Raw genomic sequence first — 13,678 nt, 5'->3', positions numbered from 1 at the left:
GTAGCTTCTGAGAGAGAAGAAAAAGGGTATTCATAGCAGCAGAGTATTTTTTTTTCTTGTCTAGAAAGGAGTCCACTGACAAAACAAACCAATGAAATTCAAGGAGGTATTTACCCATATCTCATGATCTCATAATTGGATTTGGAAATTCATTCTCTTGAAGAATTATGTTGTACTAGCTGGTCTTTAAATGAGCCAATAGAAACTGAATAGGTGAACTTCTATTAGAGAAACATTTACAAAGGCTCAGGGACTCCTTGAAACTTGCTTGCTCTTTTTAATTTGACAGCCTTCATGTGCATTGACTGGATCTTTGTTTTGCTCTTACTACGTTTATAACACAGGCTGATTTTTGATTTTGCATGTTTCAAGCTAGCTGCTCTGATGTTGTAGCTGTTATATATGGTATCAGAGATGAACAACTAACAGGTAATGGATAATTCACCCAGAGAAAATCAGACTGGTGAAACCCCGAGTTCAAGAAATTTGGTAATGAAGCAACCTGAAAAAAGCTTCTAGAGCTTTAAGAGTGGAAGACATTTCTTCACTGAGTATATTTTCTTATGTTAATATTATTTGTATGAGTTGAACAATGCTACTGTCTTCTAGCTATTTTTATTGCCCTTCTTTGACAACTTTGCTTGATCCAAGACTTTCTATTAATTAGAGCTTTATAATTTTTTTTCCTAGTTTTGGTATATGCCTTGTTCCCTCAGCAGACACAAGATACCCAAGTGGGAAGCAGCTGGCATGTTCCACATGGCAACCAATTATAATGCTGACGGTTACAAATTCCCACTTAATCTGTGATAACCAAAATACTCTCTTGTTTGCTAAATATAGGAAAAAGCCGCAGTAGCCCATTTGAAGCAATGTGGTAGTTTTGGACAAACATTAGATTTTTAACATTGACCTTTTAATATCACCTCCTTGGTTGAGGCCTCCTGCTTGCAATTTTGGATAACCTTCAAAAGAGAGCATTGATCCATGAATTAATTATTGGAACTGCACATATCATAGTGGCTACCATTCAGTGTAGTGCTTACTTATTATTACGGTTGTACTACAGTCATTTTCTCATGTGCTGATTTTTTTGTTTTGCCACTCATTTTATGGTTTTACTATCAACACCATAATGGAAAGGAAAAAGTCTGACTAAGCTAGGAAATGTGTGAGAAGTATGGGAGATTTTATTTGTAGAACACAGTGTCTCTATCTTTTGTCCCAGAAACAAATAGTAGGAAACATTTTTGCCCTGAAGAGTTCATATCCTAAGATAAGCAGAGTGTGATTTATTTGCTGGTTCTGAAATAATCAAAACGTACTGTCAGTCTCTGCAATTTTAGAGCTGAAAGTACAGGGCTGTTGAGCACTATGTTTTCAGTTGCAGTGAAGCAGATTTCAGTATAGATTTTCTAAAAAATATTAGTGTCAAAATTTCACCTTGAGACTTGTTGGTCTGCAACTTTGGATAAAACAATCCTGTTTCTAATTAGCGTCTAAATGCCAAAGTAGTCTTAATCTTACGGAACTTATGATGTTTATGGGTGGTGTTCACCTGGGGTTCATGCAGCGAGCTCATTCAGCTGGACCTGTTATACAGGAGCATATGTAGGTCTGTGCTTATCAGTGAAGTGTGTATGGTGCTTTCTTGTTTCTCTTGTATCTTTAACATCATTTCAGATTGGACTTCAGGATTGTTTAACCTCTTCAGCTTGGATTTACATAAGTTTAATATTTATTATGTGTTACAGATATCGTTTCTAGCCCAAGCACCCAAATTCTCCACCTGCTTGTGTCTAATTACCTCTCAGCTGCTGATCTTGGAAGTGTTTTTGTGGAAACTGCTGATATTTTTGTTACAAACAGGTCAGAATTAGTCAGGAAAATCATCTACACACTTCTTCAGGAAAATCTTTCACTTGAAAAGACATTATTGTCCAAAATATGATCCTTCCTAATTCAACAACCTATACTCTCAGTCATGTAAAATAAAGACCAATTTTGATAAAAAAATAATTAAGCTGAATGTTCTAAGGTGAATGTTCTTATAACATCAATAGGATAATTAATGCAGATAACCACTTCAGCTAATATGTAAATATTTTACAGTTATCCAACTGACATGGCATTTATATTTAACCTTCTTCCGTCTGTTTCTTGGAGTTAAACATACTTGCGTAATTTAATTTAATTATTCAGTAGAGGTGCCCTCTTTCAAGGAAATAGGTGATTTTACACATATTTGACTGTGTGACTGTGTTAACTCCACTGTTTTGTCAAGAATGGGTGCAGGCAAAGTCATTTATTGTGTATGTGTCAGATGTCTTCACTTCTGACATGTGAGCACATAGTCACTGCATACTAGGACTTTTTTTTTTTTTACTGTTTAGCATTTGGTGCAGTGCATATAATTGGGATGCTATTACAAACATTCAGAAGCAGAAAATAAATAGTCCACAGCAGGGAATATAGGAAAATGGATTAATGGACCTTGCACTCTAAGCCAGGGTGGTGGAAACCTCTGAATGTGGCTGGAGCTGATGATCTTCCCCCTTCTTCAGCACCAAGGGAACAGGCATCCCCACAGTGGTTTTGATATAGTTACACACTGAATGCCATTTCTGGTGAGAAACGGGAAAGGGGGAAAGGAGAGAGGAGAGGAGTAGAATTTTATCATTGTTTTTTAAATCCTGTTTTATTTTCAGTGCTGTTTCCAGGGTATATTGGGGAGGAAGTTTTTCTATATTAAGAAATATTGGTGATGGTAAATACATTTAGAAGTTTATGATCATGTAGTATGAGAACAGGAATATATAAATTCCTGAGAAAGACAGTTATATACCTTAATAAAAGTATTTTAAAAGTCTACAGCTCATTTCATGTTGAGTAATGCTATATTTTTTAACATTGTTGCAAAGTATTAAATTAGGAATTACATTTTTAATCTGTGTAAATTTTTGCGGAGAGATTAAACAGTGATCTCCTTTTTACTCTTCTCCTTTAATGTGCAATCAGGATTTTGGATGGAAAGTAATGAGCCACAAAATACAGAAATTCCAGCTTTTTGAAGATATGTAATTAAACATTTCCAATGGCAAGGGTAATTTCTTCTTCTTTCTAAGTATGTCGAGAGTTTACCTGTAACCTGAAGTTTTTCCAGGCTTTCACAGACATTTGGTGAGCAGCATGTGTCATCACAAAACATGAACAAATTTGTTCATCTAGTGTATTTTGGCCACCTAAACAATTTAGTGTAATAAGGTAACTTAAGTTGGGATTTTTTGGATCTGGTTATGAATTTTTGTGTGTCTTTCATTTAAAACTTTGTGCCCTAAGGGATGTGGGGATCTCTGTGTTTCCGATGGGTTAGAACTTCCTTTGTTCAGGTAATGGAAGCATCAGCTTGGAAGGGATGGCTTTAAAAATACCTCATTGGTAGGCATTTGTTAGTAGTAGGTTTTTCATAAGATTTTTCATTTTTATAGCAACTATCACAAGCATCACAAACACAGAAAACCCCTCTTTTTACTACTTACAAGAAGTGGCTTCTGCCACTTTCCAGAGCAGTCTATAGTGTGGTGTAGTCACAGTAGTCCTCTGCATTAGTAGTATCTCTGTTGACTTCTGTGCAAAAAAGAGCAGTATCTAACTTAAAATCCAAAACCTGAATTTACACTTTTGTCTTCACTCTTTGCTTTTAACTAGTTTTGCATTGAGAAACATTTGCTAATTATCAAATGATTTTGGAATAATTAAAAATCTGCTAATTATTGAAGAGAGAGAAACCTGTCTTCTCTTCAAAGACTGTGTGTTTGATCTTGACTCTTGAGAGAGCTACTGGCTCTGTACTGGCATCTGGGCTGGTGGGGTCTGGAATGCAAAGAGCAAATGCAAATCCTGAGGATAGTATTCAGTTTAATTCACTTTATAATATGTGTTGGTGTCAAGTAGTTAGCATTCATGCTGTTGGTTTTATTTGGAACATATCAGCTCTATGGATGTTTTTTATGCACGTAACTAGAAATCTGTATTTGAGAAGAAATTATTTGCTTCAGTTTTCTCTCAATTATTCTCTACTTCTTTGTTGTGACCACAGCTGGAGGTCCATGTCAGTATTGTATCTGTAGGGGAAGAAAATATGAAGATTCTTATTTTAGATCTGAGACTATCTCTCCTTGTTCCTGTATGATTTGCTTTAGGAAAATCAGATAGTTCTGCATATTAATATTTCTTCTTAATTCTTAATCAAGTTTAATGTAACACACATTACTCATTGAGACTACTGTACATATATTCTGCTTTGAGTTTTGGGCCAGTAGGCTCCATGTTCTCTAAACAAAATTTCATACAAGTGTCACACTCTCTGGACTTCATAGGCATAATATTTAATAAAAATAGCTACTTTAAAAGTATCAACAACTTTGTGAAATTGATACAGACATCATCAGTCACAACATTAATTGCAATAATGAATAAAAATTTAGAGGTTTTTATTAATGGATAAAGGAAATCAGAATCCCAAAGAAAAGATTGATCTGTATTTCCAATCCTCTTAGCTTCAACAAAAGGTCTAGGAAAAATTTCATCCCAGCGTAGCCTCTTCTAACCACCTCGCTGAGGCAGTTCAGAGATATGGGGTGTCCTTTGATTCCCTCAGGCCAAGGAGAGCTGAGTCAAGGACTTAAACTACTGGCCTGTAACATTTTTAAATGGAAGTGACATGGTATGTTGTGTGCTTTATACTCTGTTTCTAGGAGACATTAGGTGCACCCAGACTAGTCCTGCAGGTCAGATTTCCTGTGCTTGTAGGTCCTTAGATGGCAAAGCTGTGAATCTTGAGAGCACTGTTGGATTTGGGATAGATATTAGAATGTTTATCACTGCCAAGGATGGCTGATGCTGAAATCTGCATTTCCCCAGACTTCACTGGAGAACTAGATACCTGTCTCATTTCAGATATCTAGGAGGTGTAGAGTGTGTTTTATGGGTCATTTTCATGGATTTAGACACCTTAATTCTGCCCGAATGTTTTTGTGGATATGCACCCAAGTATTTAAAAGTACAGAAGAGGTCTGATAGCACAGTGCTTGTGGGTTTACCTGTGACCAATGGATCTTTTGGGAAGAATGGCTTATGGCTTCATTGTAGTAGATTTTAGAGAAGAGGTTTTACTGACAGCAGTATATTGAAGTATAGAAAAGAATTAGGAGTTTAAAGCCCTAAGAAATTTTTTGTGTTAATGTTTTTGCTACCTTTTTTCCTGCTTCTGTTTTTCTTGTCCTCTTCCCTCTTCTTTCTGTTCTGTCCTATTCATTCTCTGTGCCAGGGGGACTAGCCATAATCTTTCAGGAAATTTTTTATTACACAGAGAGGATCTAACATCAAAAAGCGCTCACTGAGACTTCAGATCTAACCTAATGATGTTAGCTCCTGGAAACGATCAAAGGGATCTGGCACTTGCACTGTGTAGGCTACAGAGGAACACAAGACAAATGGTACTATGAATGTTTCAAAGCACAAAGTGCATGAATGTTTCCTGATGACAAAGTGCAAGGTGCAAAAATGCTTTATTGTTGACAAGCAGAAAAATCCTGGCTCGTTTTCAAGTGAAGCAGCATATGGAGTTGTGATCTGTGCAAAAAAGATGTAACAAAGGCTCCTGACTCTTCTAACATTTTAGAATTAGTTTGGTCCTTGTACAAAGCATTGAGTGAATTCAGGTAATGCCAGAAATAATAAAAATTGAAAATAGGTGGTAAAGTGTTTAATATTCTAACTGTTAGAATGCATTATCCAAGTCACTGTCAATCAGAAACTTTATCTGCAGCCTGTTGGTGGTTTTAGTAAACAAATATTGATCAGAAAATGTTTCTAGTAAATAATGAGGACTGGCATTGTTCTTGGCAGAGTTTTTAGAGGATAAGATTGAAAAGATTTGGGAAGGTAGTCTGGAAGAAGCAGCGTGTGGTCATTCTATTTGGTGTTTTGCAGTTAGTTGAAGAAATCAAGTTTTGAGTGTTTTAGGATCTGTCAATCCAATCCTTTTAAGCAATTATTAGTTGCTGATTTTTGAAAGGAAGGGAGAAAGCAATGCATATATATGAGAGTGCATGATCTATTAAAACAGAAAGCAGTTCTTGTAACCAAAGTAAATACAACTGTATGCATCTACGTAGAGAGGATTTAAGAAACAGGAGTGTCTTCAGTCCTCTTTTGTCTAGAAAAAGCTATTTAAACCACAGTTTTATTAAAAATGCATTCTGTGTATTTCATTTAATATGTCATTATTTCTATCAGTTAATACAACTTCTACTCCTGATTTCATCTGATTGAAGAGTCTTGTGGAAAGAGAGTAGCAGGCATTAGGCTGCGGCTTGCTGGTTTAGATCCAGAATCTCCATTCTGTGACCTTGAACAAGAAATATCTGTGCTGTACGCCTGAAAGGTCTAGGCCTGTTGATCTACGATGTCACTATTAGTTTAATTTCATATGGTAGAATCTTTTTTTTTCCTACAGATTTTTTCATATTTTCTTTTGAAATTGTAGCTTACCATCCACTGCTGTTATAAAGTCAAGAAAGTTCATTGCTTGATCTGAGGACTGATGGATGTATGGAGTGTGCTCAAGGAATGCATCACATTTATATAATAATGGAAGCTGTTGTCCTCGCATAACTGCAGTGTTGGAAATTGTATAGTTGATGAGACACAGAATCGTAGGAGAAGAAAAGATTATTTCATAGGAGATATATTTTGAATTGTGTGGTCATAGACTCCTGACTTGGAACACAGTGTTCCAGTAAAATGCTAGGAAAATAATTTTAAATGCAGGCTTTCAAAGTGTCTACTAATGGGCAATGTATTTTTATTTAATTGTGCTGAACTAAAAATCTAACTAAGATTTTCAAAATTACCAAGAGTTTACAGCTGCAATTGAAGTCACAAAACATATACTATTATGTTAAACTGCTAGATCCTCCTGAAAAAAACATACCAAAGATTTCAAATGACACACTCAGGATTAGTGTACACTATTGCAATTTTGATCTTACTCTATTTTGATCTCAGTTCCACATGTGAAAAAAATTGACCATGGTCACTATCCAAAGGAAATACATTGATTGTAATCTGATTAGGTGAAGTGCTCAAATTCCTTTTGTTTAGTTCAATAGAAAAATTCACAATGAAGTAATAACTTAACAGTGTCCACTAAATATGTTTGGGAGTCATGTATAGAGAGGAATATAAGGAGCCATGGATCAGCTGGATATTCAGTTTTCTTTGTCCAAGGCAGTGGTATTTACACTGTCGAGGTCTAGAAATGCGACCGAGGAGTTCTGAGATGTTGTTTGGGACTGTTTCCTTCCCACAGTTGACCATATAGAGCTTTTAGGCTCTTAATGGTGGGGGTTCTGAATTAAATATCCTAAGCTGCCTAGTGAAGAAAGTATGGATATACTTTGATTCCCTAATCCCCCCTTTGGATTTCTTGTGTCAAAAAACTAGTATGGAATCCCTTGATTAAAGATAATATTATAATTAAGATATGTGGTAGGGTGGAATTGCAACTGTATGAGAAAATTTTATTTTCATATTTCTTAATTTTGAAGGGGTTTTTTTGTTTGTTTTTTTTTTTTTTGCTTTTTGGTACTGGAACATGTCTTTGTATATAAAGTATTGAAGAGGCAAAAACCATGCTAGAAGACATTTTACTGTGTGTTGCACGTTCTGTTTTCCCTTTCTGTAGTCAGTTTTAGAAAGTTTTTAGTGTGGCTTAGTGTCTAGTTCTTTTGGACCCTATTTGTAGAGGTATTCACTGTGATATGATATGGAGGAAGAGACATAGAGCTAATTTGCTGAGTTTTAATCTTCTGTCCAGTGTTAAGCATCTGCTTAAATTGGAAGCCTGCACTCCCTGATTAGTCAGTTAAGGGAGTATTCTCCATGGAGACATTCAGAACATCTATTTAGGAACTTTTTTATTTTATTTTTTTTTTAACATATAGGTAAGCTAGACGCTAACTTGATATTTAAGACACATATCTGCAATTTGAGGATATAAATATTCTTGTGGGTATATGTCTCCATTCTTGGGTTTGATGGAGAGGAATTGCATAGAACATCGGCTTGTTCACTCAGATTAAATCTTGTACTACAGAGAGAAAATTTCTCTAAAGACAATGAACAACTATTAATCAGTACTATACAAACCTACTGTATGTATTATGTAAGTATTTCTTTTAGCAAGTCCTAATACATTTTCCTCAGAGTAAAATTACTTAGCTTTCCTTCCTTAGTTTTTAGAGTTGTTGTATGCAGACCCTGACATCACTGTAGTTTAATAAATATAGTGCAGGTTTCCCTTTGATCTGTTAGTTCAGGATTTTGTATTTTAAATGGCTTGTTACATGTTATAAATTCACCTTGAATTATGATAGGCAACTTGACTGTAAATAATAATAATAAAAAAGATAATAGTTAACACAATCAAAGCACCTTCCTTTGCATTTATAGCTGAATGTATTGCTGGAAATGTTCTAACATGATATTCTGGCCAAAGAATTGGAACCCAGTTGTAAAACTTTACAGATTTCACTTTGTAACTAAAACTTTTAGATACTTGGCATTCCCCATTTTTAATCCTAAATGGAAATAAGCACAGAATACAACTTAATGAAAACTTAATATATGAAAAATATTAAATTAACTAATTTTAACTCAAAGTAAGAACTTTCTCCTGCCCATGTGATACAAGTTATAGAAGTTCAGGGTAGTTTTTTTAAAACATGTTGCACTCAGTTGTGCAAACTTATTTTTTTAGGGTCAAAGAAGAGCAAAAACCACAGCTGACACAGTAAGTAAAATACCTTTAAAATGCAGTAGGCTTGACTTTTCTACCTTTGCCATGTTCTGCTTTCTGCACCTTTGATGGTATTGGCTTTCCCTAATACCTGAGAGGCTGCAGGTAGTTTGTCATCTGCTTCCTGACTGGCTTGTAAGAGCTGCCTGCAGCTTCTTACTTCATCCACACGTTAGCTGGATGTAGGTTCTTGCTGCCTGCTTGTGAACTGGTGAACTGTAAAACTTTATTTCCCTTACATCCTTAGTGGCTGACTTAGTATTGCAGCTAGCATTCCCATTGGCTCTAGCTTGTCCGCCTGTATATTTCTATTGATGTTGGCTAAGAAAACATTTAAACTAGTGTGGTTTTATTGGTTATTCAGTCACATTATTTGCTTATTTAAACAGGTGGTTTCCCTTTAGTGGGATCACTGAGCTGGTAAATAACGTTCTTCAACCACAGCAAAAACAGCAAAATGAAAAGGAGCCCCCGACGTAAGTAAGCTGCTCTCTGTAGACTAAGTAATGTCTGTATAGCGTTAAAACATACTGGTAGAGTATGTTTAAAGTAATCGCCCATTTAGAACATCCTAATGAGGGCGTTTTACAAGGTGACACTTTGCTTTCCAATCCCTCATTTGCAAAGGGAAAACTGAAAATCAGGTGTTACTTTCCTTATCAGTAGCTTAAGTGATTACATTAGAATCCAATCTGAGGAGTTACTACTGCTCCATTTGCCTTTTCCTGCAAATGCTCCACACGTGAAACTCCCAGTGATGTGATGTTTTTTCTGTGCATGAGGAGCTGGAATGGTAAGAGATGTAGTATTATATATAGCATGTCTATACACATGCATGGTACTTGTGATATTGGTCATGTATAGAATGCTATACAAATCTGCGTAATATGTGTGAAGAGCTTTTTAAGGACCAGGAAAATGTAATTTCATTTTTTTTTTTTTTCATGCTTCTTAAATATCTGTGAAGTTTCAAAACTTTAGCGGATATAAGGTGAAATCTTGGTTCTCTCAAGGCTGAGGGAATTTTGACTTTGATGGGGCCAGTATTTCATCCATGGACCTTTCGCGATGCGAAGCCAGTATGAGTGCCATGTGAAAAATTTTACTTTTCTTGCTATCTGAAAATGTTAAGATTTAACAGAAACTGGCAAAGCTAGGACATTCAGTATGAGAGTAGATCTTCAAGCATGGAGCTGACAATATGATTTTCATAATGAGAAATCTAAAAATATTTATGATTTCAAATGTTCAAATTATTAAAATGTGACTTCTGCTATTATTTAAGTTTTAAACAGTTAAGTTGCTGTCTTTTCATTCTTCTAAAGGGGAATGCCTTGTAAGTTCATATGATAAAATAAATGTTTGCTTTTGAACCCATGCATAACTCATTTGAAACATGCATATTACTTGTTAATTATTTTCCAGGCATAATCAATTTTAGTTGATTTTAAAATTTGTATATTTAAGTGGAATTTCCTACTTGCAGGCCATGAAAGCTGTGAATTATTTTCTGAGAATACACAGTGAGAAATTTTAACAAAATTAAACAGAGAAATAGGCCATAAACCTGATATTCTGTAAAGCGATGTATTATTTTGAGCTCTGTTTCTGATATTCTCGTAAAATTGCATACAATATTAATAGTGAAGTTTTTCTTTATTGGTTATTTTTAGATACTGGCAATATTACATTTTCTTCACAACATCCCAGTACATTCTTTGTGTTCCCAGTTTCCTTAATGCAAAGTTTGTTCTGCTTACCAGTGTTGTAGATGTGAAGCATATGGCTTTGAAGAAACTGAAAATACTGTAGACTTAGTGTACACAGTTGAGTTATGGTTGCCAAAATGTATTTATAAATGGTTGCTGTTATTATGGAAAGATTTTTTTCAAACAGTGATCTCTTTGGGAACTGACTTTGTTCACTGTTTGTATTAAATAACTGAGAAATTAAGTTGTATACTAATTGAACTTACATATGGCACAAGTCCGGGAGAAGTGTAACATCTAATAGCAGGATTATATTTCAAAATTATCCCCCCCCAAACAAACTATAGTTACGATGCCATTCAAAAGGATAAACGCAGGGTGGTGTAGTTATATATAGTTTATATGGTTGACATAGGTTAGAGAAAAATGATATAGGTAGAAATTCTTTGGCAGAGAATTTGGGAGCCATAGTAGTATGTAAGCTGAGCAGGAGCCAGTATTGTGAAAGAGAGAAATATTGTATTGGAATGTATAGACAGTAACCTGGAACTGCTGTGGAGAAGTTTTCACTCTTCCAAGCTTTGGTGAAGTCTTGCCTGGAATCACATGCCTGCTTTTGAACACTATCCTTCAATAGTGCTATGGAGCAATTGGAATTCAGTGGAGAGTAATGAGAATGAATAATCAGATGTCTAAGAAACATGGCATGTATAAGAAGAGATCAAAATACATGAAGTTATTTAGCCTTCTGAAGAGAAAGTCGCAGGGGATGGAGCCAGACAAATCTTTAATTATGCAGAAAGATGCCAAAAAATGGAAGGAAATAATATTTTCTCCATGCCTCTGGTCGGGAAGCAGAAAGGAGTTAATCAGCTTGGTGCAGAAAACTTTTTAACAGAAGGAAAACTTAAAATACTTGCATAGTTTGCCTAGGGCTTGTGTGGAAATCGTGTCACTGAAAATCTTTAAGAGCAGGTTTGGCAAATATCTGTTAGAAGATACATTAGTCTAGCTGATCCTGTGCTGGTACAAGAAAATGGACTAAGTAACTTTTTCAGGTGTCTTCCAGCACTGTTTATTTGTGATAATTTCCTTAATTTATTAATGAACAGGACTTTTGGGGTTATTATAGCTTTCAGGGAGAAAATAAAACAGAAATACTTATGGTGAGGTTCTTTATTTAAATTCTTTTTCTGACTTTAGTGGCTTGCAGAACATGGTTGTACCTGAGAATACTGTGGCACATTGCAGACAGGGTGGAGCTCCATATGCCTGAAGAAATTTTTACCACTATCCATTACATATTGGCGTGTTTTCCATTTGAAATCACTTCAGTCTCTGAGTCTGTAATAGATTTCAAGATACATCTGGCTGTCCAAATTTGCTGATGAAAAAACTTATTTACAATTAACCTGGGGAGGACAAAACATGGTGGGAGAAGGCAAAAAAGGAATAATAGTGGTGGTTGAAAACATAAAGTATCATGTTACAAATTTCAGTTTTGCTCTGGTGAAAGTATTTTTGAAGAAGAGTTGACCATGTGTCATTATAGGTAGAGGCAGGATTAATCTGACTCCCTTGGACACAAATTTTGTGCGACAGCATCACAGAATGGTTGAGTTTGGAAGGGACCTCTGGAGATCATCTTATCCAAGCCTTGCTGCTCAAGCTGGGTCACCTAGAGCCAGTTGTCCAAGACCATGTCCAGATGGCTTTAGAATATCTCCAGGGATGGAGACTCTAGAACTTCTGGGCTAGAGATACACGTGACAGTGCTTGGTCACCCCTACAGCAAGAAGTGTTTCCTTATGTTCAGAGGGAACCTCCTGTGTTTCAGTGTGTACCCATTACCTCTGGTCCTATCACTGGGCACCACTCAAAAAAGCCTGGCTTCATCTTCTTTGCATCCTCCCTTCAGGTATTTGGACATATTGAAAAGATTCCTCCTTGAACTTTTTATTCTGTAGACTAAGCAGTCCCAGCTGTCTCAGCCTGTCCTCATATGAGAGTTGCTCCAGTCCCTTAGTTATCTCTGTAGCCTTTTGCTGGATTCTCTCCAGTAAGTCCATGTCTCTCTTGAACTGGGAAGCTACAGGTATGACCTCACCAGCACTGAACAAAGGGAAGGATCATCTCCCTCAGCCTGCTGGCAATACTTTGTCTAACGCGGCCCATTAACTTTCTTTGCCACAGGGCTTGCTGGCTCACGTTCAACCTGGTGTCCACCAGGAATCCCAGGTCCTTTTCTGCCAAGCTGCTTTCCAGCTGGAAAGCGCCCAGCATGTACTGGTGCGTGGGGTCATCCCTCCACAGGTACAGGACCGTGCACTTCCCTTGTTGAACTTTGTGAGGGTCCTGTCAGCCCATTTCTCCCACCTGTTGAGGTCCCTCTGGATGGCAGCACAACCTTCTGGTATATAAGCTACTCCTCCCAGTTTGGTGTCACCTGCAAACTTGCCGAGGGTGCACACTGCCCCATCATCCAGATCATTAATGAAGATGTTGAATGGGGCTGGACCTGGTACTGACCCCTGGGGGAACCATTAGTCACTGGCCTCTAACTGTACTTGGTGCCACTGACCACCGCCCTCTGGGCCCAGCCATTCAGGCAGTTTTAGATCCACTTCCCTGTCTACTCACCCAGCCTGGACTTCATCAGCTTCTATGGGAGGATCTTATGGGAGACAGTGTGGAAAGCCTTACGGGAGACAAGGCAGACTATTCACCACTCTCCCCTCATCCAGTTATTTTGTTGTAGCAGCTTATCCAGTTGGTCAAGCATGACTTCCCCTTGGTGAATGCCTGCTCACTACTCCTGGTCACGTTTTTGTCCTTCATGTGTCTGGGAATTGTTCCTGGGATTAGTAGTTTTACCATCACCTTCTCAGGGATCGAGGTGAGGCCGACCAGCCTGTGGTTCTCTTGATCCTCCTTCTTACCTTTCTTGGAGGTGGGAGTGACATTTGCTTTCTGCCAGTCATCATGCACCTCTCCAAATACCATGATCATTCAAGGATTATTGAGTGGTCTTGTATATCTGGCCTTCCTTGATGAAGAATACTTTTATCTCCAGCTCCTGTGTACTTCATCTTGATTTTTTTTCTGC

At 36.9% G+C, this 13,678-nt stretch overlaps 1 protein-coding gene across 18 annotated transcripts in view; it reads left to right on the top strand.

Moving 5' to 3' along the window:
- Positions 1 to 13,678, top strand: part of RIMS2 (regulating synaptic membrane exocytosis 2) — a gene marked incomplete at its 5' end in the record, with an annotated part of 471,635 nt that overhangs the window by 52,774 nt on the left and 405,183 nt on the right. For 7 of the 18 annotated variants that reach the window (XM_082045233.1, XM_082045216.1, XM_082045205.1 and 4 more), the window contains 2 exons: positions 8,825 to 8,857; positions 9,253 to 9,339. The exons of the other annotated variants lie outside the window; for them this stretch is intronic. In XM_082045233.1, coding sequence (XP_081901359.1) covers positions 8,825 to 8,857; positions 9,253 to 9,339 — 120 coding nt within the window. The remainder of the gene's footprint in view (positions 1 to 8,824; positions 8,858 to 9,252; positions 9,340 to 13,678) is intronic. 18 annotated transcript variants of the gene reach the window in all.

This window comes from Streptopelia decaocto (genome assembly GCF_964273445.1).
Source record: "Streptopelia decaocto genome assembly, chromosome: 2".
Lineage (NCBI taxonomy): Eukaryota > Metazoa > Chordata > Aves > Columbiformes > Columbidae > Streptopelia > Streptopelia decaocto.
This window is presented reverse-complemented; position numbering and strand designations above follow the sequence as displayed.